This window comes from Bufo bufo, chromosome 1 (assembly GCF_905171765.1).
Source record: "Bufo bufo chromosome 1, aBufBuf1.1, whole genome shotgun sequence".
Lineage (NCBI taxonomy): Eukaryota > Metazoa > Chordata > Amphibia > Anura > Bufonidae > Bufo > Bufo bufo.
In genome coordinates, this window is record NC_053389.1 from 795547399 (window position 1) to 795575062 (window position 27664).

A 27664-nucleotide genomic window follows, 5' to 3' on the forward strand; every position below is an offset into this window, starting at 1 on the left:
TGTGTTGCTTGTTTGGGGGGGGCCATGCCTGTTAGGCATCGGCTTGTGGGGTGATCGGTCACCCAGCTCGTGCTGGGTGGACTTAATGGTCCATAAAGTTAATGAGATTTAAGTATTTATTCAATTATTTATATTTTATGGTTGGATTATTTATTGATATTTATTAATTCAGTATTTTTGCTAAATTGGTATGATAACTTGGTAAAACCCCAAATAAAGCAACACGGCCTATTTATTCCACACTGAATTGTCTCGTGTTTTTAATTATCTATTTGGTAAGGTTATATGGTTTCAGGAAATGTGTCCTCTGCCACCCATGTCTTTCCCCCCTTTCAACTTGAAGTTTCACAGCAGACTTCCCCCCTTTCAGTTTCAGCAATCCATTTCCATTCCCTCCACGGCCTGGCCACAGCAACAGCACAGTGTTCGCCAGTAAGATACTACGACTACTACCTGCGCAGCTGCGCTCGCATTCGGCTGGCAGTGGCAGCGCTCCTCAGAAGCTGTCTTCCACTTCCCTTCCCGCTGTGCCTGAAGTGACTGGCGCGAATCTGCAGGGCAGCGCTGCGTGTGACGTCAGTACGCTGAGCGCTCTGCGCTTTTGACAATGATCCGGATCATGTGACATAGACTGTGAGTGATTTAAAGTGCCCCTCACCACGGAGTCGCCAATAACCGCAAAAAAGGAGGACTTCTGGGCGTCCGTCCTGGTCTTGAGCCGGACGGAGGACCAGGAGTCTAAAAACCGGACTGTCCGGCCTAAAACCGGACGTCTGGCCACCCTATGGAAGAGGTGTGCAGCCTACATCATGGACTGCAGGTGATATCTACTGCATTATCTGTCCGAAGAGAGTTATCACTGTGTTATATGTGGTGTTACATAGGACTTCAGGAGACATCTACTACATTATCTGCACTTAGAGAGTTAACACTGTGTTATATGTGGTGTTACATAGGACTGCAGGTGACATCTACTACATTATCTGTACTCAGAGAGTTATCACTGTGTTTTCAGCAGTGTTACATAGAACTGCAGATGACATCTACTACATTATCGGTCCTTAAAGCAATATTACTGTGTTATATGTGGTGTTACATGGGACTGCAGGTAATGTATGCTAGATTATCTGTACTCAGAGTTACCACTGTGTCATCTGTGGTGTTACATAGGACTGCAGGTGACATCTACTACATTATCTGTACTGGTTTGCATGGTGGTAAAAAACGCCACATTTCAACTCCATTTATTTAAGATTGAAGGATCCAACATTTAGGTCTCTGACAAACAAGAGATGGGATATCACTGGTTGTTATGGGCAACTCCTCCATTTTGTCTCTTGGCCCTAGCTTTCAAAACCCATAGGCTGTATTCCTCATAGCAACCAATTACAGTGCAGCTCTCATCTTCTCACAGCTGCTCAAGAAATGAAAGCTGAGCTCTGATTGGTTGCTATGGGCAACGGGCCTTATTTTCCTGTTAGATTGTGTGTTTGACAAATGAGGCAAAATGGCTCACATTTGGTAATGAGGGTACACAATTTCTTGGGCATACACACTGCGCTGTGAGACAAATTTGCACAAAAATTGACAACTTTTGTCACACGAATAAGAAAAGTGAGGAGAACGGTTGTGGTCTTCTCATGACTTTTCTTAGCAAGGAGTTGTAATACAGTGACAGGTGTATCAGCAAACACAAATGTAAGGGGCCCCCTAGAGCATTTAGCTTGGGGGACTCATGGGGACACAGTCACTACATGTTATTGAGGAGGTTTGCGGTGGTTTTATTGTTTTGGTGTTCTGCTGTGGCACTGGTGCTCTTCCCCCCCCTTTTCTGTGTTCCGTTTCCACAGGGCTTACCTGAAGTAGTGAATTCCAGTTCTAGCCGGTCCAAGATCTTCTTTTCCCAGCAACGGTTCTTGATGGGTCAGCAGTAGAGATAAGCGAATCAAAGTTGACGAAGTGGAATTCGATCCGAATTTCAGGAAAAATTAGATTCGCACCGAATCCGAATCTCCTCACTCTTCATGGTAACGAATCGCATTTCTTCCTAAAATGGCTGCTGCACGTGTGAGGACATGGAGAAAGGAACTCTGGGAAGGCGGGATCACCCATAATGCCATGCATGCAGCCAATCAACAGCCAGCCAGCCCGCCCTGTGATTTCACAGCCCTATAAATAGCCTCAGCCATCTTGGATTCTGCCATTTTCCAGTGTACTTAGTGCAGGGAGAGACGTCAGCAGGCGCTAGGGACAGTGCTAGGAAAGAATTCATTGTGCTGAAAAAAGATTTACAAGTGCAGGAAAAGATTATTCAAGGTGTAGGGAAAGGATAGGGAGGAATCATTCCACAGCATTTGTGTAGAACAGGGTTCAGTAGGGGAGGTTACAGTCTGGGTAATAGGAACAATCCTATTACACCTTGCTGCACTGATTGGGGCTCCAAATTGCCATTATACAGATCTGTAATTCCAGCAAACCGTTCTTATTAGGGTGCAAGTGCTGTTTGATACAGATATTAACAGGGTTTATTACAAGGAAATATTTCTATGTCTTATTTGCCCTTGTGCGGTGCAGTTATATGTTCTAAAGCATTTTTTGGGTTGTATTAGTGGGAAAAAAGGGCTTATTAGCCGTTGTGTGGTGAAGTGCAAAAATTACAGCCCTTTTTGTCATGTATTGGTGGCAAAAGAAAAATATATTTGCCGGTCAGTGGTGCAGTTATATGTTCTAAAGCCTTTTGTAGCATGTATAAGTGGAAAAAAATAAGGGCCTATTTGCCGTTTTTATTGGAGTAATATGTGACTTGTGTCACCATTACCAGAAACCATTGTCAGGATTAACACATCCAAAATATAGCTCTCCCATCGAATAGGTAAATTACCTATACTTTTCCTGTATTGATTCATAACACAATGGTTTATGGTAGATCCTCCTCAGACTGATTGAAACACCATGGGGGTCAATTATTAAGACCAGCACTTTAGATGACGGTGTTAATAACCCCAACGCTGGTGGTGGAGCTCAGGGTTTTCTGAGACTTTATAACTAATGACCTATCCTCTTGATAGGTCATCAGCATCTGATCGGTGGGGGTCAAACACCTGGGACCTCAGCTGTTCAGCTGTTTAAGAAGGCATGGCACCCGAAGTAGCGCCAAAGCCTTTTTGTAGTTATCCCTAGGCTAGTGACGACACGTTCATTGGTCACATGGTCTAGGAGCAGCTCAGCTCCATAGAAGTGAACGGGGCTGAGCTGCAATACCAAGCACAGCCACTATACAATGTATGGTGCTGTGTTTGGTGAGCACAGAGAAAGCCAAGATGCTCACCGGAGCACAAGTGCCTTCTCAAACATTTGATCGGCGAGGGTCCCACGTGTTGGAACCCACCAATCTGATACTGGTGACCTATCCTGAGGATAGGTCATCAGTTATAAAGTCTTGGAAACCCTTGGTGTTTGATTACTTACAAGTACCTGATCTTGCAAAAAAAGTAAAAGAAATACAGCACCCTGGTTCCAAAAATAAAGAGGTTCGGTGCGCACCCTTATGAGATTTCGTCCAAAAGTTTCAGGTAGACATTATCCTTTTTCATGCATGCTGGAAATAGTGTAATGTCTTGCATCTACTGGACTGCTATTTATGGAATAAAGACTTCACCTTTTCCTTTGTACAACACAAGTGCTGTCTTTCCTCCATTTTTTTGTTTTAGTACCTGATCTTGGCTTTTCTCTGACCCCTAGACCACTTGTGTTTAGACACTAGTTGAGCAAATCTATCAGCAGGAGCTAGTTCAGGCTATTCCTTGAGTTAAAAGTTGTTTGGATAGTTTGGAAGAGTTTCTGGGATCTGGAAAAGTTTGGTTACAATTATTGCTAAAAAAAAAAAGGGTAAAAAGGGGACAGTTACTTTTTCACACAAAAAAAACTAATGAGATTGATAATATTCTCAAATCCAGGGCCAGATTATAAGTAGAGCAGGAGGAACATGTGCTCTGGTCCTTCCCCAAGCCTAAAGGCCCTCTACCATTCATTGTCCCTGCCATGGTCAGTTCTGAACTGGTTATAAAATAATAGCTTGGTCAGAAGAACTGGTTGTTCAGTTCCACTTTGCGGGTCACTGCATACTTCTATCCTGCTACACAGCCTACATTTCCATGCAGGCCTTATTGTCATTATTTATATGGATAGTGTATACACTGCTCTTATCAACTTTCAAGAAAACCATGGTCCTGTTTTAGCCATTTTGCGATCCTATCCAACCAGGAAGGAGGTGGAGAGTCAGCCAGGCATGTGTTTGGCTTAACACTGCTGGCTCAGTGGTTCCTATGGACTTCAGCAGAGAAGTCCAAGCACATGCAAAGCCATCTTTATTATATGTGGTTACAACATGGGGGTTTAGTTCTATAAGCAGGGTGGAGATTTGGCTCTTCTCAAAGCTTTCAGAAAGGTGAAAGCGAGTTTAGCAATATTGCTCAATAAAAACATGCTTGGTGGTTGTAATCTCTTTGGAGATGTTTGACTTCCTTGTTCTTCCATTCATTAGAAATCAATTGTTTTCTGCATGTCTGATGATTGAATTTCCAACTTCTGGCATAAATTATAGTACATTTTATGGGCCATGGGAGGCTTGCTAAGTTCTACCATGCCATGACCACTTTTCAGAAATGTGGTAGCAAAGTGTAAAAGTGCAAAAATCCACAATTAGTTGTGTTAAGGAGGCTTACAAAAAGCAGCATTTTAGCTCCACACAACCGGTGAAGCAGCTATGATTTCCTCCCATAGTCTAGACATAAAGAAACTTCATTCACAAATACAGAAACCTTCAAGGAGTAGCATACAGTAAGTGCCATATAACAGATCACTACCTCATGGAACTTGTATGGATCCATATTGTGGTCATATCCATGAGATCGAGAAGCGATGACTGGAGATACCATTGGTAAGGCTAGCAAACATGAACATCTTTTTACATACTGTAAATGGTCATGTCTACAATTATAGGTGTCCTGGAGGTTAAAACATCTCCTGTGTCGACAGGTTTCCAACACCTTATACATCACTACTATTAGGAATCTGATCTCCAACCATAAAAGATAGAAAGGAGGTACAGTAAAACTCCAGAAGTTTCCATTTTGAGAATGCCACATTTAGAGGCATTTATAGACAAAGACCTTCTGTATAGAATTCTTTGAAATTCATTGCATTTAATTCCTTAATTTGACTAGAAGGCATAAAGCTGTGGAATATGTCCGTGCTATTTAAGTGTACAAAATAATAATAAATTAGGAGGTCAACTGAAGATCTGCTGTAGATTATGTCTAGGTCATCATTGATGGATTCCCCACTTGGGGTTGCACCATGTGTACTACAACCATATTTATTACTACATTTTCTCTGGCATGTTGCTTCAGGAGAAAAGTGCAGGGTCTCAAAGCTTCACCTGGACATAACAGCTGATTTATGAGGGTTTCAGAAGCCAGACTCCCAGCAAGCAGATAAGATCTGTAGGGCTTCATTGCGAAAGGAGGTTGTCCTCATTGGAATACTATTAAAGATTTTCCATAAATATGTATGTTTGAACTGGCCAAGTATACATTGTGCATTTCATGGCACATGTTTCTGCCAGATAACATAGAAACACAGGTCTTTAGGCTGGTTTACATGTTTAGGTTTCTTTATGCAGTTTTTGAAGCCAAGGCCAGGAGTGTATTCTAAACTTGGAGAAGACTCATACTGTCCCTTATAAGTGTCCTCAGTTTATGATCTACTCCTGGCTTTTGCTTCAAAAAGTGCACCAAGAGATCTGAATGAGTAAAACCAGCTTGTATTATTGAGACAAAAGTCTCAAGTCAACTGCAAGTTTAACGGGAGCCTGTCACCATCGAAATGCTATCTAATCTGCAGGCAGTATGTTATGGAGCAGGAGGAGCTGAGCAGATTGATGTACAGGGAGTGCAGAATTATTAGGCAAATAAGTATTTTGACCACATCATCCTCTTTATGCATGTTGTCTTACTCCAAGCTGTATAGGCTCGAAAGCCTACTACCAATTAAGCATATTAGGTGATGTGCATCTCTGTAATGAGAAGGGGTGTGGTCTAATGACATCAACACCCTATATTAGGTGTGCATAATTATTAGGCAACTTCCTTTCCTTTGGCAAAATGGGTCAAAAGAAGGACTTGACAGGCTCAGAAAAGTCAAAAATAGTGAGATATCTTGCAGAGGGATGCAGCACTCTTAAAATTGCAAAGCTTCTGAAGCGTGATCATCGAACAATCAAGTATTTCATTCAAAATAGTCAACAGGGTCGCAAGAAGCGTGTGGAAAAACCAAGGCGCAAAATAACTGCCCATGAACTGAGAAAAGTCAAGTGTGCAGCTGCCAAGATGCCACTTGCCACCAGTTTGGCCATATTTCAGAGCTGCAACATCACTGGAGTGCCCAAAAGCACAAGGTGTGCAATACTCAGAGACATGGCCAAGGTAAGAAAGGCTGAAAGACGACCACCACTGAACAAGACACACAAGCTGAAACGTCAAGACTGGGCCAAGAAATATCTCAAGACTGATTTTTCTAAGGTTTTATGGACTGATGAAATGAGAGTGAGTCTTGATGGGCCAGATGGATGGGCCCGTGGCTGGATTGGTAAAGGGCAGAGAGCTCCAGTCCGACTCAGACGCCAGCAAGGTGGAGGTGGAGTACTGGTTTGGGCTGGTATCATCAAAGATGAGCTTGTGAGGCCTTTTCGGGTTGAGGATGAAGTCAAGCTCAACTCCCAGTCCTACTGCCAGTTTCTGGAAGACACCTTCTTCAAGCAGTGGTACAGGAAGAAGTCTGCATCCTTCAAGAAAAACATGATTTTCATGCAGGACAATGCTCCATCACACGCGTCCAAGTACTCCACAGCGTGGCTGGCAAGAAAGGGTATAAAAGAAGAAAATCTAATGACATGGCCTCCTTGTTCACCTGATCTGAACCCCATTGAGAACCTGTGGTCCGTCATCAAATGTGAGATTTACAAGGAGGGAAAACAGTACACCTCTCTGAACAGTGTCTGGGAGGCTGTGGTTGCTGCTGCACGCAATGTTGATGGTGAACAGATCAAAACACTGACAGAATCCATGGATGGCAGGCTTTTGAGTGTCCTTGCAAAGAAAGGTGGCTATATTGGTCACTGATTTGTTTTTGTTTTGTTTTTGAATGTCAGAAATGTATATTTGTGAATGTTGAGATGTTATATTGGTTTCACTGGTAAAAATAAATAATTGAAATGGGTATATATTTGTTTTTTGTTAAGTTGCCTAATAATTATGCACAGTAATAGTCACCTGCACACACAGATATCCTCCTAAAATAGCTAAAACTAAAAACAAACTAAAAACTACTTCCAAAAATATTCAGCTTTGATATTAATGAGTTTTTTGGGTTCATTGAGAACATGGTTGTTGTTCAATAATAAAATTAATCCTCAAAAATACAACTTGCCTAATAATTCTGCACTCCCTGTATAATTGGGAATAGATTCCGTATAACTTGAAATTTATTGAAGAAATTTTGGAAGTTTCTATGCTTAGGAGTCTCACTCAATAATTGTCAGCCTTCCCTGTATGGCCTACAGAGATAGCTGTCAATCACTGATTAGGACCGCCCACTGGACTCCTAAGTGTAGAATGAGCAGGGAATTCTATCAGTATATTACAGGTTATGCTGCATCTTTTCCTATAAAACTATATATTAATCTGCTCTGCTCTTCCTAGTTCCAAATACTCAACACAGAAATAAACCCCTGACTGAGTGGCATACTTTCTACAGGGCCTAGGGGACGCAGGCCCTAGGCACTGAAGTGCTTCTTTTGTTCCCAACATAAAAACACTGTTTCATTCAGCCACCACTTAAAAACAATTGTAAATTTGTCAGAAATTTGGGGCTGACACTTTGTGTTCTGCATTGTCTGGTAGTATTTGACACTCGCGTACTGGAAAAAAATGGGTTCATGCTAAGTATTTCAGTTTTTTGCATGGACCTTAGGGCTCATACACACAAACATATTTTTTTCCATGTCTGTTCTGTTATTTTTTTAGGCCCGTATGCGGAACCATTCACTTAAAAAAAAACGAAAATGACTCCTCGTGCATTCCGTTTCCATATGTCCGCAAGTCTGTTCCGCAAAAAAAGATAGAACATGTCCTATTCTTGTCTGTTTTGCGGACAAGGATAGGCATTGTTACAATGGATGCAATACACATGTCACACGGACGTCGTCCGAATGTTTTGTGGATCTGTGCTTTGCGGACTGCAAAATACATATAGTCGTGTGCATGAGACATTCTATTCCATTTAATGATCTCTCTCCTCTATGTCTCTGTGTATTCACACATGCTACAGGGAGGGAGATGAGAGATGCTTTAGGTATCCATCCTTTTATGAGGGGTATTTACCTAGGGGTTTCTTGTGGAGCATGTTCTTCAGTTCCTTGGAATCTGTGGGGGATGGGGCAATAGCTTCAGGGTTGTGATTAGTTGTATTGTAAATAGCATGCTGCCTTGTTCTATTGCTTCACTTTAATCAGCTCTTTTCTTCCCTCTCACTTTGCTCTGGATTGAGCAATGGTCTTTTATGCTGAAGCTGTGTGATTTCCCGGCAGTGTTGAATTTGCATTCCTGTATTTGTCCCCCAGCCAATTGTTTACTTACCTTAAACCTTAAATCTCTTCAGTTACTTATTAAAAAGGCTATAGGGTCAAGGAAAGAGAGCTCAGGCTAAAATCCTTTATAAACCCCCCTCCATGTCTGCAACAGCACATACCCCAGGCAGCATCATGGGGTTAGGACCTCTGTGTCTTCTGCTACTGTATGGACTCATTGGGTCCTACGCGCAGCAACCGTGAGTATCCCCTGACCCTAAACATCTAGAGTCTATACATAGATATGTATTTATACAGAGTCATATGTGCATTGACTGTTATTTACTATGTGAAAATAAGATGCAGTGGACATAGCGGGCAGATCCCAGGGCAGAGATCAGTGAGATTGTGATGCTTGTTATTGTGTTTTTGTCTATTGCTATGTTATAAAAGAAGCAAAGGGTTAAATAGCCAAGGGTTCAATACCTGATGTGTCTAGAGGAGCTGGACCGCAGTGTGTTCAATTAACAAGTTGTAAAAGTTTTATTGGCATTAAAATCTATCTATCTATCTATCTATCTATCTATCTATCTATCTATTATCTATCTATCTATCTATCTATCTATCTATCTATCTATCTATCTATGTTATATCTATCTATGTTATATCTATCTATCTATCTTGTATCTGTCTATCTTGTATCTGTCTCTCTAAATATCTATGCTCTATAGATAGATATATTATCCAACTGTTTTATATTTAGTCAGTCTTACAAAATTGCTTCTGCACAAACGTAAATGTAGTTTACAAGCTTCCATAACTGCCTTACACTTTTATAAGCCATAAAACAATAATTAATAATACTCTGATATTTGATGGATGTGATTGATAGGTATGAGACAGATAGATAGATAGATAGATAGATAGATATGAGATAGATAGATATATATGAGATAGATAATAGATAGATAGATATAACATAGATAGATAGAGATAGATAGATAGATAGATATTACATAGATAGATAGATAGATAGATGAGACCCCATTATTCAGACCAGATTTTCTTGTCCACCATACAGTATATTATGCATATTGGCAGTTTTCTTTGAGAAGACCACCTCCCAAAGAGGTTTCCCTCTACTATCCCCTACAAGAGGATGTCTATTTAGTTAAGCTGCAATGTAAGATGCAGTCCATGAACAAGAAAGGAGTATTTTGTCTAAAAAGAGAAAATACTTAATTTTATAACCATGGACAACCCTATTGAACCTTCCTTTGAGGGGACACGTAATCAGGGGTGGACTGGAAGTTAAAGTGGCCCTGGAAAGAAAAAACTAAAAGTGGCCTCATTTTGTAGTTGGGTCCAAATCGACAGAACGCAGGGCAGCACAAGTAGAGGGGGCCAGCAATACCGTATTGTGGCACATTATACTACCCCAGCAGAGCCAAATTCCACAATGCATCACAAAACTGCCTTTTTGAGGTCGCTAGTGCTAGCTGCCATGTTTTATTCTACTACTCCATTCTGGAGTCATGAGGGGAGCGTCAGATCATTACTTACCATGGTTGTTGGTCATGAGAAGGGCTCCTGTGGCCCCTGGGCGTCAGCCCACTGTGAAAGTTTCCCTGTAGGCTCTATGGCCAGTCCACCTCTGCAGGTAATCAAACTGGGCATACTTTGTATCAGTTTTCAGATATTGACCTTTTCTCGTCATGCATTTCTTCTACCAGATGCAGCCTGATTACACCCAACGTGCTGCGTGTGGACAGCGAGGAGACCATAATAGTAGATGGACACGGTTCTACGGTTAATGCTGAAATAAACGTCCATGACTTTCCCCGAAAGAAATATACTTTAGTTTCGAGCAGAGTCTCTGTGAACAGCGATAACAAATTCTTTGGAGATGTTAAGTTGACGGTAAGATTGCATTCAAGTCATCCTTGGGTGGCACATCACGTACCTGTCTTTTCCTCTGGGTAAGGTAACCCATGTTTCCTGGTGGTGGCCACTAGTGGTGGGTTATCTCTATCATGAACAGATATTATTGATGTGCTCCAGTCTCAGTCTAGTCATTGTGCTCAGTATCCTCTTCAGTCTTGGTCCTGATTCTGGATGCTTCTGTAGTTATAGCTTCAGTCCCCTTCTAGATGTTTTTCCTGGTTGTACACTTCAGCTTGATGACCTTGACGATATTCAGGTAATGTGGATAACTCTAGATATAATCACCAAAATTCAGAAAATTACTCTCCTGAAATCACAGTGAAGGACCAGATCCTTAGATATTGAACTTCAACTATATTGGGGTCAAAGGTCCTATGATCTAGGCCTGTGTCTGCAGGTCTTATTAAACTGCATTGTAACGTTTGTTGACTAGCCTGGTGTTTTTGGTCAAGGAGAAATAATCGTTGCTGATGAGTGCTGTAGATAATATAGATGGATAGGAAGTGTCAAGTTATAATGAAGTTATAATGGTCTTAATTTTCATAATCTGTAGAGAGAGAAACATTCCTTGTAGATTCTATGTGGTGGTTAATAAATCTGGGTAAGAGTTTAGCCTTTTCCATCTTTTCAGCTTCTGATGTTTTTTTCTTCTTTTTTTTAAGATACCCTCAAATAATCTGGAAAAAGACCCAAATAAGAAACAGTTTGTGTACATCACTGTAAAGTCTGCTACTTGCAATCTGGAGAAAGTCGTCCTGGTGTCCTATCAAAGTGGATATATATTCATACAGACTGACAAACCCATCTACACCCCAGGATCTACAGGTACAGTGTTATGACATAACTAAATCGTAACAAATACATTCCTTTATCCACCAAAAAATGGGAATCCACATGTATAGTTCTTGAAGACAACAAAAGAGACTTCCCATTAGCTTTAAATATAGATATTGCTACTTCTTGTTATCATTTTGCCTGGTTCACCAAAGGTTTCAAAATTTGTGCACGTAAGGAAAAAATAGATACATCCATAATTTTATTTTCAGAGATTACCCATCCACCTAGTGGGGCAATAAAAATACAATTAGTGAAAAAAGAAAAGGAGTGAATTTTTGCGAGACATAGAAATTTTTATTCATTTTTCAAGTGGATTTTTTTTTTTATATAATCACACTAAGTCCTAGAGATTTTAGATTAACTTTGTTGAATTTAATATGTCTCATTTCTCCTTCTCTATGCTTAAGTACAGATCAGGTGTTTCTGAATTTCTCCCCGCTTTTAAATTTTTTTATTTAACATCTTTATTGGTATATAAAACAGATACACCAAAAAATTAGAGTAAAAGCTCAATATAAAAATGAAAATGAAAGAACGACTGGCACTCACTATGTGGTTCACATCAAACAAACTATACTTTATTGACCGCCAGTTCTACAGTTGAGTAATAGCAGCAATTAAAACAGCAATTAAAACAATGATGACTGTTAAAAAACCCCTAAAAAAATAAAATACAATGCACTGGTTATATAAATATATACAGAAACGCAACACAATAAAATCTCCTGAATATATAGTAGACTATGTATATTGCAACAATGTTCCTTTGCCAGATGGCAGTGTGTATCCAAATCAGTCGTGTTCGGGATATTTGCTTTTTAGATGGAAAATGTCCATTAATATCCTACCCAATGTCCACCATATATTAGTTCAAATGATCCGGATCCGAAGGAATCCACAAGCTGCAATGGCTATAGTATTCAATGCTGCTGGGGGATGCCGTATCCCTGTATATGTTGTTTGTATTCAGCAGTCCTTTAGCCAGCTCGTGTTTACTGCCTTCAATGGCTTGGCATATTATATATTACAGGGAAATATTGCTTACCCCTGATGCGGGTCTTCAGCAGTCGGATTTGGCTGCTCACTACGCCGCTGCACCGATCGCTCTCGGCGTCCTCGCTCTCTGCTGTTTGTCACGTGGTGTCTCAGAGATATCGCGGGACTTGGAAACTTAGTTTCGATATTCTTATGCGAGGTGCTTCGGTAAGGTGAAAGACTGGAGCGCTCCACTTTTGAAAAATGATGATCTATATCTTGTCGATCATATCCTGAATCTTGCTGTAGACAGGGATATAACGCTAAACGCGTTTCGAGGACTTCAATCCTCTTCCTCAGTAGCTATATCCCTGTTGATACGTCATCTCCTTTTATATCCCCACAAGCAGTCCACAAAATCTGGGCTGGAATCTATTTTTCACATAATGCGGTTTAGGTGCGTTTTCAATGCGGTTTTAAAATCGCTTATGCGTTTTTTGTTGTATTTGAACCGCAACCTCTTAATACATATTTATATATCAAAACACAATGATAAAACAATGTAAAATGTAGAGATAATCTACAAAATATAAAAATATGTTCAAAATTTATAAAATGTATAAAACAGGAAGTATAATAATTTATGGACAGATGAGGACTAAATGACGGTTCATAAAAAGACTTTAGTATATAAAAGGGCATCCTCCTGTACATCTTATATTCTTCCATTTCTTCTAAAATTGATAGATGTGGTATATCAAAGTAGGACAGGGGGAGGTGGGCCCGTCAACAAGAGGGGATCACAGTGCCGATAAACGGCCAAACATGTGATCCCCTATTGTACGAGGGGCACTTGTAGGTATTATCCTACCTATAACTTTATCTTGCAGAAGGTGGTGCCAATGGCGTTTAATAATTTCTTCCACTTTCCTTCTTTGTGTTATATAGGGAAGGATAATCCTAAATTGGGAGTCTGTCTCATTCTGTTCAGCTGTTTTTACAGTCAATAGTGTGCTCCTTGGTAATTTCCTAACCTTTTCCAATGACCCTTCTAGTATGTTACTCGGATATTGTTTGGCCAGGAATTTCTCTTTCAAATGCATGGCTTCCACTTCAAATTGGGCCTCTTCGGTACAGTTCCGTTTTAATCTACGGAACTGTCCGAAGGGTACATTTAGTAGCCAGTTTGGCAAGTGGCAGCTGGAGTGTAAAATAAATGCATTCCTGGCCGAAGGTTTTTGGTATGTCTTACAAATATACTTTTCAGCTGTTCTCGTGATCGACAAGTCTAAAAATTCAATTTCTGTCACATTAATACTTTGGATAAAAACCAAATTTAGGTTATTTACATTTAATTCCCCTATGAATTTTTTGAGACTAGCTTGATCTCCCTTCCAAATTAAAAGCACGTCATCTATATAACGTCGCCAGAGCACCAGGTTGCCCCCTCTATGCAAATCAATGGTTTCCTGCTCCCATTGTGCTAGGAACAGGTTTGCATAGCTGGGGGCAAACCTGGTGCCCATGGCCGTTCCTCTGATCTGTAAATAAAAACTTCCTTCAAAATAAAAATAGTTATGTTGTAAGATGTGTTCAATCCCTTCTAAAATAAAATCTGATTGTAGCTTCTTCATTGTCTTGCTATTTTCCAACTGTGCTCTAATGGCTCTTATTCCAGCTTCATGGTCTATTACCGTGTAGAGGGACTGGATATCCAACGTGGTCATAATCCAGTCCTTTCCCACGTTCAACCCACGTGGTCATATATATTTTGTAGATTATCTCTACATTTTACATCGTTTTATCATTGTGTTTTGATATATAAATATGTATTAAGAGGTTGCGGTTCAAATACAACAAAAAACGCATAAGCGATTTTAAAACCGCATTGAAAACGCACCTAAACCGCATTATGTGAAAAATAGATTCCAGCCCAGATTTTGTGGACTGCTTGTGGGGATATAAAAGGAGATGACGTATCAACAGGGATATAGCTACTGAGGAAGAGGATTGAAGTCCTCGAAACGCGTTTAGCGTTATATCCCTGTCTACAGCAAGATTCAGGATATGATCGACAAGATATAGATCATCATTTTTCAAAAGTGGAGCGCTCCAGTCTTTCACCTTACCGAAGCACCTCGCATAAGAATATCGAAACTAAGTTTCCAAGTCCCGCGATATCTCTGAGACACCACGTGACAAACAGCAGAGAGCGAGGACGCCGAGAGCGATCGGTGCAGCGGCGTAGTGAGCAGCCAAATCCGACTGCTGAAGACCCGCATCAGGGGTAAGCAATATTTCCCTGTAATATATAATATGCCAAGCCATTGAAGGCAGTAAACACGAGCTGGCTAAAGGACTGCTGAATACAAACAACATATACAGGGATACGGCATCCCCCAGCAGCATTGAATACTATAGCCATTGCAGCTTGTGGATTCCTTCGGATCCGGATCATTTGAACTAATATATGGTGGACATTGGGTAGGATATTAATGGACATTTTCCATCTAAAAAGCAAATATCCCGAACACGACTGATTTGGATACACACTGCCATCTGGCAAAGGAACATTGTTGCAATATACATAGTCTACTATATATTCAGGAGATTTTATTGTGTTGCGTTTCTGTATATATTTATATAACCAGTGCATTGTATTTTATTTTTTTAGGGGTTTTTTAACAGTCATCATTGTTTTAATTGCTGTTTTAATTGCTGCTATTACTCAACTGTAGAACTGGCGGTCAATAAAGTATAGTTTGTTTGATGTGAACCACATAGTGAGTGCCAGTCGTTCTTTCATTTTTATTCATTACGCTTGGACTGACTGAGTGAGCAGTTTTTCGACTAGAGCACCCTTACCTTATTGAGGAGGGTGGTGAGCTATCCACAAACTTTGCCATTTCCAAAAGCTCAATATAATTAGTAGCATTTTTCCCCTAGCTCACACCCCATTTCCCCCCTCCCCCCCACCCCAACCCCAACCCCGCGATGTGTCCACCCCTTCCTCCCTCCCCAACATCCCTGAGAAGGAGATAAGGAGAAGGAGAAAGGAAGAAAGAAAAGAAAAGAGGGGAAAGAGAAGAAACACAAAAAAAAAATTGGATAGCATTTCTCTCCTCTTTTGCAAATTTGAGAAAGACAGTCATGTATGGTTCCAATCAAAACCGGGAAAATACTGGCTGCATAAATTTTGTGTTGGAGGTTGCTTCTGTCAATTCTTTTGAATGAGATAAAGCTGGTCCTTGATTGGTTTGATGGGACCACATGCTCCCAGATGAGTAGTTTTTGATTGGATATCACTGGTCACATATGTTGAAAGACGTTTATCAATGGAGCTTCTTACAGATACAGCCGAGCTAAACTTGATGGTTAACGCGTTAAATAAAGAATGTCAAGAAAAAGATAACTAACTTTTCAATGTCTTTTGTCACAAGACACTGTGCCATGTGTTTTCAGAGTCAAGTTTAGCTTGGCTACATCTGTATATATTTATAGTGTGGAAATATCACATAGTGATCATATAATTTATATATTTTGCATTATATCTGAATCTGTCCAGCAACCTCCTTATTAAACTGTTTGCCTTGACACATAGCTGTGGTTCATCTGATTCAAATGTGGTTTCCTTTTGTTGATCAGAGGCTCCATTCCCAAGTTGTGATACTTTTTCTCAATATGTAAATTAGGCCTTTGGTGCAATGAGGGCATCACCGTTGCTCTTTTTGAACTCAAGCTCTGCTCCTTTATGTGGTTAGCCCCTCCCTCACTGCATTCCTACTACATGTTACTGTCAATCAAAACAGCTGTTCCCAGAAAGGAGCAGAGCTTGGGTGCAACAAGAGCAATGGTGATGCCTTCATTGCACCAAATGCTTAATTTGCATATTAATAAAAAGTATCGTAACTCTGGAACGGAGCCTCAGATCAACAAAAGAAAAAGAGCGTTTAATCAGGTGACACACAGCTATGTGTCTATGCAGACAGCTGGATAGGGAGGTACCTGGGGACAGATTCTCTTTAATTAGTACAATATTAATATATTAATAAATGTTTTTTATTGAGTAACATTATACTTTTTTATGCAGTTTTATGTATTTTTATGACTAAATGAGAACATTTTTTGTAGTCAGTTTTACTGCCATTACCGTTTATCGGGTCGCGGCTGACCTCCACTTCCTGATCACTCTCAGGTCTCTCACTGCCACTTTCTATGTGTTGGGCCCATAACAGGAAGTGGAGACCAGCGGGCATCCGGTAAGCATTGCAGTAGTGAGGGAGGGAGGGGGAGAGAGACTTTTTTAACACCGTTCTGAGCACTTTATTAAAGAATTTGCCCCACTGGACAACATATTTAAGGTTATCCTGTGGATGGAGTTGTTGCTTGGGCAGAGATTCAACAGTGTGACTGGCATCTATTCTTGGGACTCTACCTAGGACAATGTTATATGGTGGCACCAAGGTACATGTTGAAAGCAAGTGTAAGCCTGAAGCAGGGGTGTAGTTATAGGCGGTGCAAAAGTGGCCATCACAGCTAGACTCTGGTGCCACATAAAAGGATATCAATGAAACATGATTGATGGGGACCACGTTACAGATTTTACATTAAGGCCCAGGAACGTCAAGTTACACCTCTGACCTGGGACATGCTACATCTGTAAATACTGAAGAAAGCAGATTCAGAATATAAAGACATAATAAATTGTTGACCCATATATAACGAAACCTATATACGCTACATGGTACTTACAGATTTCTCTTTTTCTTTCTTACAAAGTTCTATACAGGATTTTCACCATGACCCCAAAACTAAAACCAGTGAGCAAACCGGTGATCATTGAATTCCTGGTAAGACTGCTTTCTTTGACACAATGTGCTATACAGTCCAATTGTTATACTGCGTTACTACAGAGAGTGATGTGGTGGAACCCTACTTACTTTGTAGGGAGCAGTTTTAGCTATTAAGGATAGTGGCCAGTGTCAATACCAGGTAGGTTCAAGGCAGATCTTACATTATATGGTATATTGTCATACGGTGCACAAAGCTAAACCTTATTGATAGACTAATTGACGGTATTATACTGTATGGTGCCCAAATGACAGTACCACAGTTGTCTGCACCACAAATCTGATCATTGCAATCACCACTATGCAAGGATGGCTGCACAGGTCACACTCTTCTAAGACCGAACTAGTGTACACCAGGCTTGACAGTTCCATGTACATCTAGTTAACTATGGGGTAGAAATGGACTCCATCATGAATCAGTCTTCCTTGGGTCCACATATGTGGACTAGGTGACTAGTCTTAAGAAGAAGTACGTGCACTAAATAGCACCATACTGGGTCACTGTGCTGGACCATACCTGTTTAATTAAGAAGCTCTTTTTTTCTTCATAGACTCCAGAAAATGTCATAGTCAAAAAAGATCTCATTCAACAAAACTCCAAAACCGGAATCATCTCCATGTCTCATAAACTGCCCGATCTTGTAAGGTGAGAAACAAAAACATGGAAGTAGGGGGCAGCATCCCCTGAGGATCATATATTTATCATGATGACAAAGATGAAAATAATTACAAACTTTTTCTGTCTTCTTAACAGTTTGGGAATATGGACAGTATCAGCAAAGTTTGAGGACACCTTGATACAGAATTATACCACACAATTTGAAGTGAAGGAATATGGTAAGAACAGGACAAAGCAAGAGCCTTACTGTTGTCTGATCCTCAGGGCTTTTTTTCTGGCGGAACGCACCGGAACGGCGTTCCGCCACCTTTTGACATCGCAGCCTGCCATGCTCCAGCATCGCAAGCTGTGATGTATCAGCGGGGAGGGACTGGGAGGAGGAGCTGGGGGCCGGTGCGTTCACTGTGCTCCGGCCCCCAGCTCCAGTACAGTTATAAAATGTGTTAATAATGATTCTATTCATGAGGCCCCCTCTGTAGTAGAACATTCAATATATCCATCCTACTCACAGGGCTGTTATCGTAATCCAGGCCGGCCGGGCAGACGAGCGGCAGCGTCACTGACTGACGTCACGTGCCTGCGCCGCCTGCTTCATTCATAAAGTAGGCCGGGCACGTGACGTCAGTCAGTGACGCTGCCGCTCGTCTGCCCGGCCGGCCTGGATTACGATAACAGCCCTGTGAGTAGGATGGATATATTGAATGTTCTACTACAGAGGGGGCCTAATGAATAGAATCATTATTAATTTTACACATTTTATAACTGTACTGGAGCGGCAATGGGGGGGGGGTCTGTGGATGGCAGTGTTATGGGGGGGGGTCTGTGGATGGCACTGTTAAGGGGGGGGTCTGTGGATGGCACTGTTATGGGGTGGGGGGGGTGTCTGTGGATGGCACTGTTAAGGGGTGGGGGGGTCTGTGGATGGCACTGTTATGGGGTGGGGGGGGGTCTGTGGATAGCACTGTTAAGGGGAGGGGGTCTGTGGATGGCACTGTTAAAGGAGGGGTCTGTGGATGGCACTGTTAAGGGGTGGGGGGGGGTCTGTGGATGGCACTGTTATGGGGTGGGGGGTCTGTGGATTGCACTGTTATGGGGTGGGGGGGTCTGTGGATGGCACTGTTAAGGGGTGGGGGGGTCTGTGGATGGCACTGTTATGGGGTGGGGGGGTCTGTGGATGGCACTGTTATGGGGTGGGGGGGTCTGTGGATTGCACTGTTATGGGGTGGGGGGGGTCTGTGGATGGCACTGTTATGGGGTGGGGGGGTCTGTGGATAGCACTGTTAAGGGGGGGTCTGTGGATGGCACTGTTAAGGGGGGGGTCTGTGGATGGCACTGTTATGGAGTGGGGGGTCTGTGGATTGCACTGTTATAGGATGGGGGGGTCTGTGGATGGCACTGTTATGGGGTGGGGGGGTCTGTGGATTGCACTGTTATAGGATGGGGGGGTCTGTGGATGGCACTGTTATAGGATGGGGGATCTGCGGATGCCATCCCCAGATCCCCCATTAACAGTGCCATCCCCTGATCCCCCATTAACAGTGCCATCCCCATCTGGGGGGTTTCTTTGCTGGGCTGGACTTTTATAGCCCCCCCCAAATTTTACTTGCATCCCTGTTCTCTAAAGGGGCGGTTTTAGGGGGCGGTCCTAGGGGTGGGTAGGGGCGTGGCCAGGGGAGGGGGGCTGAGTTCCACCACCTTTTCTCTGAGAAAAAAAGCCCTGCTGATCCTCAAATATGGTATTCTGATTTGGACATGTGATCAAATTGACAAAATTGACCTCCCAAAATAAGCTGATCATGATATGTTCCATTTCTGGCATCATAAGTGATCAGCTCAAATCTGCTGAAGAACTTGGCAGTGAATGCTCAATTTCTGTTCAGCCTCGCCAAACTGGAAATGAAGCATCACATGGTGCCTGTTAAAATGAATGGACTGTGTGTTTAATGGGTCAGTGCACTGGTGCCTTAAAAAGATGGATGCTCTTTCTAGATGCTCTTTCTAGATGCTCTTCACTCTGGCTCATTTGAAATTGAAAATTGCAAAAATAGGGCATTTGAGCATTTGTTTATTAGTGCAGTGGACATTCCAACCACCAGATGTCTATGTAGAGTATTGAACTATACAGGTCTGAATGATGTCTTTTTACTTTGCGTTGCTCAGTCATGTTTTCCCTGAACAGCACACCACATGGTTAGATGTGGTATTGCAAGATTGACTTTTACAGGGATTTAAAATGGTCAATTTCATTTTCCTTTTTGCATTTATTTTTAGTTCTACCAAGTTTTGAAGTAAAAGTGACTGCATCTCAGAAATTTTTCTACATTAAAGACAAAGATTTAACAGTGGACATAGAGGCAAAGTGAGTATAAGTCATGGCCATGTTGAATTTTTATCAGTTCTAGAGATGTTTGGAACTTATTCCAGCTGTCACTGACATCTATGAATGAGATTTTAATGTGACTGGTAGTAAAACATAGTTATTTTTTTTCTCATCAGCTATCTCTATGGTGAACCTGTTCACGGAAAAGCCTTTGTGATCTTTGGGCTCGAGAGAGACAACGAGAAGAAAACTCTGCCAGATACCTTGAGGAGAATAGATGTAATATATTTTTTTTCTTCTAAGTTTATCTTCTTCTTCCTTCTATAAATACATTTACTCTTAAATGAACCATCATCAGAATCCATCAGAATGATACATGTGATACTAACTAACGGGGCTGTCTGAGATTTAGACCTTGTTCACATCTGCATCATAGATTCCTTAATAAATGGAAGCCAAAATGCAGTATTGGATCCATAGCACTTTATACTGTGGAGACTGATGGACCATAGGTTTTCTCTGCAGTATCAATCTTCTTGTCCATAGGCAGGTGCCTAGTACTTTAGCGTTAAGTGACTGAGGTTAAGGTGCATTAACAGACACAGACCATGGACAAGAGTGGTACTGTATCCAGAAAAGGCCAAGGGTCAGGCTCCCATCTCCCCTGGCAAACAACGGATTTTGCTTAGGTAAAGACGTCACCAGGCAGATATGTATCATTACATGATGACCATTGAACCAAGTGACCAAGTGGGAGCTTCCCTTATAGAGCAGCTCTCCATTGTGGCTCATACAGGGAGAAAGCTGACATAAGCCAGATATCTGGCTATTTAGTCATCCATGCATTCATGATTCAAGTCTGCCAGAGTGGGAGCTGCCACATATATAGTATCACATAGCAGCTATTCTGATGAATGGATAGATGGCTTATGTTTTCCGTTGAGTGGGGGCACCTTCTCAATGACATTCCTATTCTGTAATTGAGTATGGAAGGCCTGTCTTCAAGAAACAACCAATTTAACCAGTTGGCCATCCATGGCATAGACGATGTTGACTGTGGTTTTACAACTTTCATCTAGATCAGCGACGGTGTAGGTTTTGCAGTTTTGAAAAGAGAGGACTTGGTGAAGGTCTTTGAAGAAGAGAGAGACATGTTACAATGGAGCATATTTGTGTCTGTTACTGTCATTACTGATTCAGGTAAGAGAAACAAATATCGCCTTGGTCTTGCCTTTATGTAGACTGTCAAACTATATCTTTTATATAAAATATAAATATCTTATATAAGAGATAAAATGTCAAAAAAATCCACTAGGCGGACATAAAAAACGCCTTTTCTTTCATCTTGAGACTCTAAATTTAATTTATGCAATTAATGAAAACAAAGGGGCAATCAATTATGCAAAAATATAAATTTTTTTTACAAATTAGTAAAATCCAATATAAAACAGACATAAGATCAATGGATAGACAAATTGACGCAGTACCAACAAACCACCACTAGATGGTGGTGTAACCTACTATCACTTTCTCACCAGCACAGAATTACTTAAAGTTACATATGATAAGATATAAATGCTATATTTTATCAAACAGACCAATAATTAATATATGAAGAGAAACTCAGGATTTTCTGTTTACCAACAGGCTATAACATGACAAAATACAGATTAATACAGGAACAATAAATGTTGTCCCTTAACTCTGTCTCAGCCTATGACAATCAAAAATATAAATGATATTAATATGATATTATACCCTACTCGGCAATCAGACTATGGAAATATAATTTCCCAGAGTTTTTCCTCTACTCAGACAATGTCTAATCTCCCATTAGCAATATGCATCTTTGCTAAGAGGACAACTAGCATTTAGGGAGGTGTTTAACACTATACGTTCCCACAGTATGGGAACTCTTCACTATATGCTGAGAGGAATATCTTATTAATATCAAAAGCAATAAATAATATACATTACCAAGTCAAGGATGGGCAGAGTCTTGGATGGGACCAGTTCTCAGGAGTTCTCTAGTGGTCAAAATATAATTCAAGTTTCTTTTAATATCCTTTATGGATCTTTTTTTCTTTCTTATGAGGACCCTGTTTCTTGTGATCTGATGATCTGATCTGATGGTTTGATCTGATGGTTTGATCTCTTCCTATGTTCCTATCCAGCAATACTTATCCTCCCTGATATCTTACGTTACCTCCTCCTGAATTATGATCTCCCAATCAACTGAGGAGGGTGTAACGTATGTTAATACTACTATGATGTAATCTTAACCCTTGCTATGTTATAGAAAACAAGTTATAAAATAATGTACTATTGTCCATCTGCCTCTAGATGGCACTGTGGTATTGCAGATGAATACCACAACCTTCAAAATTTATTCTAAATACCTAATAATACATTCACATAACCTTTTTAACCTCTCCAATATACATCAGTATTAAGGGTTGCTTCCTGACATTTTACTTATCCATAATCTAGACATGTTGGAGTCACCATCTTCTACCGTCTTTTTAAATTCATGATAATGGACAATGGGCCCTTTTACTTGATATCCGGGTTCATTAACTTGCCCACATGGCTGGCTAATAATATTCAGCTCTCCTCATGAAACCCAATTAGTAGGAAGATAACTTCAATACTTTCTAAACCTTCTAAGGTTATATCCAGTCAGTGAAATATACATGGCATAAAATATATATTCTAAATGATATATATATATATATATATTTATATACATATATATATCGACACACTGTTACACAGAGATGACATATTATATAATTCATTGGTTAAGATATGCTGCAAATCTAAATATACCACACAGGAATATATAGAATATAATTATGAAGACATGAATGGGACATTCACACACCCAATGCTTCCTATAAGGCAGACTTTCTTAATGACTTTGTAATGAAGTAAAATAATACATTGCTATTTAAATGGTTCTCTCTCACAGACACATGTCTGTTGGACCCATTATAGTATTAACAGATACACTACGTCTGCTCACAATAATTTTTAAAAGACAATACATTCTATGTTCCTACAAACATTTTACCCAAACTGAACTCAGCATAACCTCATCTCGGCCTGTTTCAATCCTACAGAAAGATATTAGACTCTGGTTCAGTCTGACTTTACACTTAAAGGCAATGAGCATTAACATTTAAACTATAATATCTTCAGATAAGACTGTACACTTATGAAAATGCATGACAAGACATATGCAAATAAATATCTATAATCTGGCATCTTGATAAATGTCACTTGTTTAAAGAAAAATCCAGATCACCTCCACATTAATGACTTGGTGCACGGTTCCGAACCAGGCAAATCAAATGTAGTAGTAGAAAAGGAGAACAATCCAGCACTTTGTAAAATCTTCATGCGCTTTATTGGTATTGTAGCAAATAATTCACAAGCAAAAAACCTTCGTACAGACAGCAGTTGCAGTTGACACATTTCAAATACCTCTGTTTTCTTAATCGTAACTTGAGTTACGATTAAGGCTACTTTCACAATAGCGTTTTTGCTGGATCCGGCAGGGTTCAGCAAAAACGCTTCCGTTACTGATAATACAACCATCTGCATCTGTTATGAACAGATCCGGTTGTATTATCTTCAACATAGCCAGGACAGATCTGTCATAAAATCCACTGAAAGTCAATGGGGGACGGATCTGTTTTCTATTGTGTCAGATTTAAACGGATCCATCATCCCCATTGACTTGCATTGTGGGTCATGACGGATCTGTCTTGCTCCGCATCACAGGACGGAAAGCATGCTGCGGTTTGCTCTCCGGTATGAGAACGGAACGGAATGTATTTTAGAGCATTCCGTCCTGTTCAGTTACGTTTTGTCCCTATGACGGATCTCAAACCGGAAAATATTAACGCTAATGTGAAAGTAGCCTAAGAACACAGAGGTGTTTGAAACGCGTCAAATGCAACTGCTGTTTGGGTGAAGGTTTTTTAATTGTGAATTATTTGCTACGATACCAATAAAGCACATGAAGATTTTACAAAGTGCTGGATTGTTCTCCCTTGCTACTATCTTGATAAATGCCAAATTATCAAATATTCCCAAGAAAGCTAAAAATTTGCACCGATTTCTACTTTAACCACCTCAGCCCCCAGTGCTTAAACACCCTGAAAGACCAGGCCACTTTTTACACTTCTGACCTACACTACTTTCACCGTTTATTGCTCGGTCATGCAACTTACCACCCAAATGAATTTTACCTCCTTTTCTTCTCACTAATAGAGCTTTCATTTGGTGGTATTTCATTGCTGCTGACATTTTTACTTTTTTTGTTATTAATCGAAATTTAAAGATTTTTTTTGCAAAAAAATGACATTTTTCACTTTCAGTTGTCAAATTTTGCAGAAAAAACGAGATCCATATATAAATTTTGCTCTAAATTTATTGTTCTACATGTCTTTGATAAAAAAAAAATGTTTGGGTAAAAAAAAAATGGTTTGGGTAAAAGTTATAGCGTTTACAAACTATGGTACAAAAATGTGAATTTCCGCTTTTTGAAGCAGCTCTGACTTTCTGAGCACCTGTCATGTTTCCTGAGGTTCTACAATGGCCAGACAGTACAAACACCCCACAAATGACCCCATTTCGGAAAGTACACACCCTAAGGTATTCGCTGATGGGCATAGTGAGTTCATAGAACTTTTTATTTTTTGTCATAAGTTAGCGGAAAATGATGATTTTTTATTTTTTTTTCTTTTCTTACAAAGTCTCATATTCCACTAACTTGTGACAAAAAATAAAAAGTTCTATGAACTCACTATGCCCATCAGCGAATACCTTGGGGTCTCTTCTTTCCAAAATGGGGTCACTTGTGGGGTAGTTATACTGCCCTGGCATTCTAGGGGCCCAAATGTGTGGTAAGGAGTTTGAAATCAAATTCTGTAAAAAATGACCTGTGAAATCCGAAAGGTGCTCTTTGTAATATGGGCCCCTTTGCCCACCTAGGCTGCAAAAAAGTGTCACACATCTGGTATCTCCGTACTCAGGAGAAGGTGGGGAATGTGTTTTGGGGTGTCATTTTATATATACCCATGCTGGGTGAGAGAAATATCTTGGCAAAAGACAACTTTTCCCATTTTTTTATACAAAGTTGGCATTTGACCAAGATATTTATCTCACCCAGCATGGGTATATGTAAAAAGACACCCCAAAACACATTCCCCACCTTCTCCTGAGTACGGGGATACCAGATGTGTGACACTTTTTTGCAGCCTAGGTGGGCAAAGGGGCCCATATTCCAAAGAGCACCTTTCGGATTTCACAGGTCATTTTTTACAGAATTTGATTTCAAACTCCTTACCACACATTTGGGCCCCTAGAATGCCAGGGCAGTATAACTACCCCACAAGTGACCCCATTTTGGAAAGAAGACACCCCAAGGTATTCCGTGAGGGGCATGGCAAGTTCCTAGAATTTTTTATTTTTTGTCACAAGTTAGTGGAAAATGATGATTTTTTTTTTTTTTTCATACAAAGTCTCATATTCCACTAACTTGTGACAAAAAATAAAAACTTCCATGAACTAACTATGCCCATCAGCGAATACCTTGGGGTCTCTTCTTTCCAAAATGGGGTCACTTGTGGGGTAGTTATACTGCCCTGGCATTCTAGGGGCCCAAATGTGTGGTAAGGAGTTTGAAATCAAATTCTGTAAAAAATGACCTGTGAAATCCGAAAGGTGCTCTTTGGAATATGGGCCCCTTTGCCCACCTAGGCTGCAAAAAAGTGTCACACATCTGGTATCTCCGTACTCGGGAGAAGTTGAGGAATGTGTTTTGGGGTGTCTTTTTACATATACCCATGCTGGGTGAGATAAATATCTTGGTCAAATGCCAACTTTGTATAAAAAAATGGGAAAAGTTGTCTTTTGCCAAGATATTTCTCTCACCCAGCATGGGTATATGTAAAATGACACCCCAAAACACATTCCCCAACTTCTCCTGAGTACGGAGATACCAGATGTGTGACACTTTTTTGCAGCCTAGGTGGGCAAAGGGGCCCATATTCCAAAGAGCACCTTTCGGATTTCACTGGTCATTTTTTACAGAATTTGATTTCAAACTCCTTACCACATATTTGGGCCCCTAGAATGCCAGGGCAGTATAACTACCCCACAAGTGACCCCATTTGGGAAAGAAGAGACCCCAAGGTATTCGCTGATGGGCATAGTGAGTTCATGGAAGTTTTTATTTTTTGTCACAAGTTAGTGGAATATGAGACTTTGTATGAAAAAAATAAAAAATAAAAAAAATCAGCATTTTCCACTAACTTGTGACAAAAAATAAAAATTTCTAGGAACTCGCCATGCCCCTCACGGAATACCTTGGAGTGTCTTCTTTCCAAAATGGGGTCACTTGTGGGGTAGTTATACTGCCCTGGCATTTTCCAGGGGCCCTAATGTGTGGTAAGTAGGTAAATGACCTGTGAAATCCTAAAGGTGCTCTTTGGAATATGGGCCCCTTTGCCCACCTAGGCTGCAAAAAAGTGTCACACATCTGGTATCCCCGTACTCATGAGAAGGTGGGGAATGTGTTTTGGGGTGTCATTTTACATATACCCATGCTGGGTGAGAGAAATATCTTGGCAAAAGACAACTTTTCCCATTTTTTTATACAAAGTTGGCATTTGACCAAGATATTTCTCTCACCCAGCATGGGTATATGTAAAATGACACCCCAAAACACATTCCCCAACTTCTCCTGAGTACGGCGATACCAGATGTGTGACACTTTTTTGCAGCCTAGATGCGCAAAGGTGCCCAAAGTCCTTTTAGGAGGGCATTTTTAGACATTTGGATACCAGACTTCTTCTCACGCTTTGGGGCCCCTAGAATGCCAGGGCAGTATAAATACCCCACATGTGACCCCATTTTGGAAAGAAGACACCCCAAGGTATTCAATGAGGGGCATGGCGAGTTCATAGAATTTTTTTTTTTTTGGCACAAGTTAGCGGAAATTGATATTTTTAATTTTTTTCTCACAAAGTCTCCCGTTCCGCTAACTTGGGACAAAAATTTCAATCTTTCATGGACTCAATATGCCCCCCACAGAATACCTGGGGGTGTCTTCTTTCCGAAATGGGGTCACATGTGGGGTATTTATACTGCCCTGGTATTCTAGGGGCCCTAAAGCGTGAGAAGAAGTCTGGAATATAAATGTCTAAAAAAATTTACGCATTTGGATTCCGTGAGGGGTATGGTGAGTTCATGTGAGATTTTATTTTTTGACACAAGTTAGTGGAATATGAGACTTTGTAAGAAAAAAAATAATAATTCCGCTAACTTGGGCCAAAAAAATGTCTGAATGGAGCCTTACAGGGGGGTGATCAATGACAGGGGGGGTGATCAATGACAGGGGGGGTGATCAATGACAGGGGGGTGATCAGGGAGTCTATATGGGGTGATAACCACAGTCATTGATCACGCCCCTGTAAGGCTTC

The 27664-nt window shown here is 40.7% G+C and overlaps 1 protein-coding gene across 1 annotated transcript in view; it reads left to right on the forward strand.

Annotated features, from left to right (window-relative positions):
• The first annotated feature begins 8733 nt into the window (after positions 1-8733).
• The window catches only part of LOC120986495 (venom factor-like), a 72270-nt gene continuing 53339 nt past the window's right edge, over positions 8734-27664 (forward strand). The window contains exons 1-9 of the mRNA XM_040415114.1: positions 8734-8886; positions 10360-10546; positions 11233-11395; positions 17162-17232; positions 17784-17878; positions 17987-18069; positions 20123-20210; positions 20348-20450; positions 21251-21371. Coding sequence (XP_040271048.1) covers positions 8789-8886; positions 10360-10546; positions 11233-11395; positions 17162-17232; positions 17784-17878; positions 17987-18069; positions 20123-20210; positions 20348-20450; positions 21251-21371 — 1009 coding nt within the window. The 5' untranslated portion in view covers positions 8734-8788. The remainder of the gene's footprint in view (positions 8887-10359; positions 10547-11232; positions 11396-17161; positions 17233-17783; positions 17879-17986; positions 18070-20122; positions 20211-20347; positions 20451-21250; positions 21372-27664) is intronic.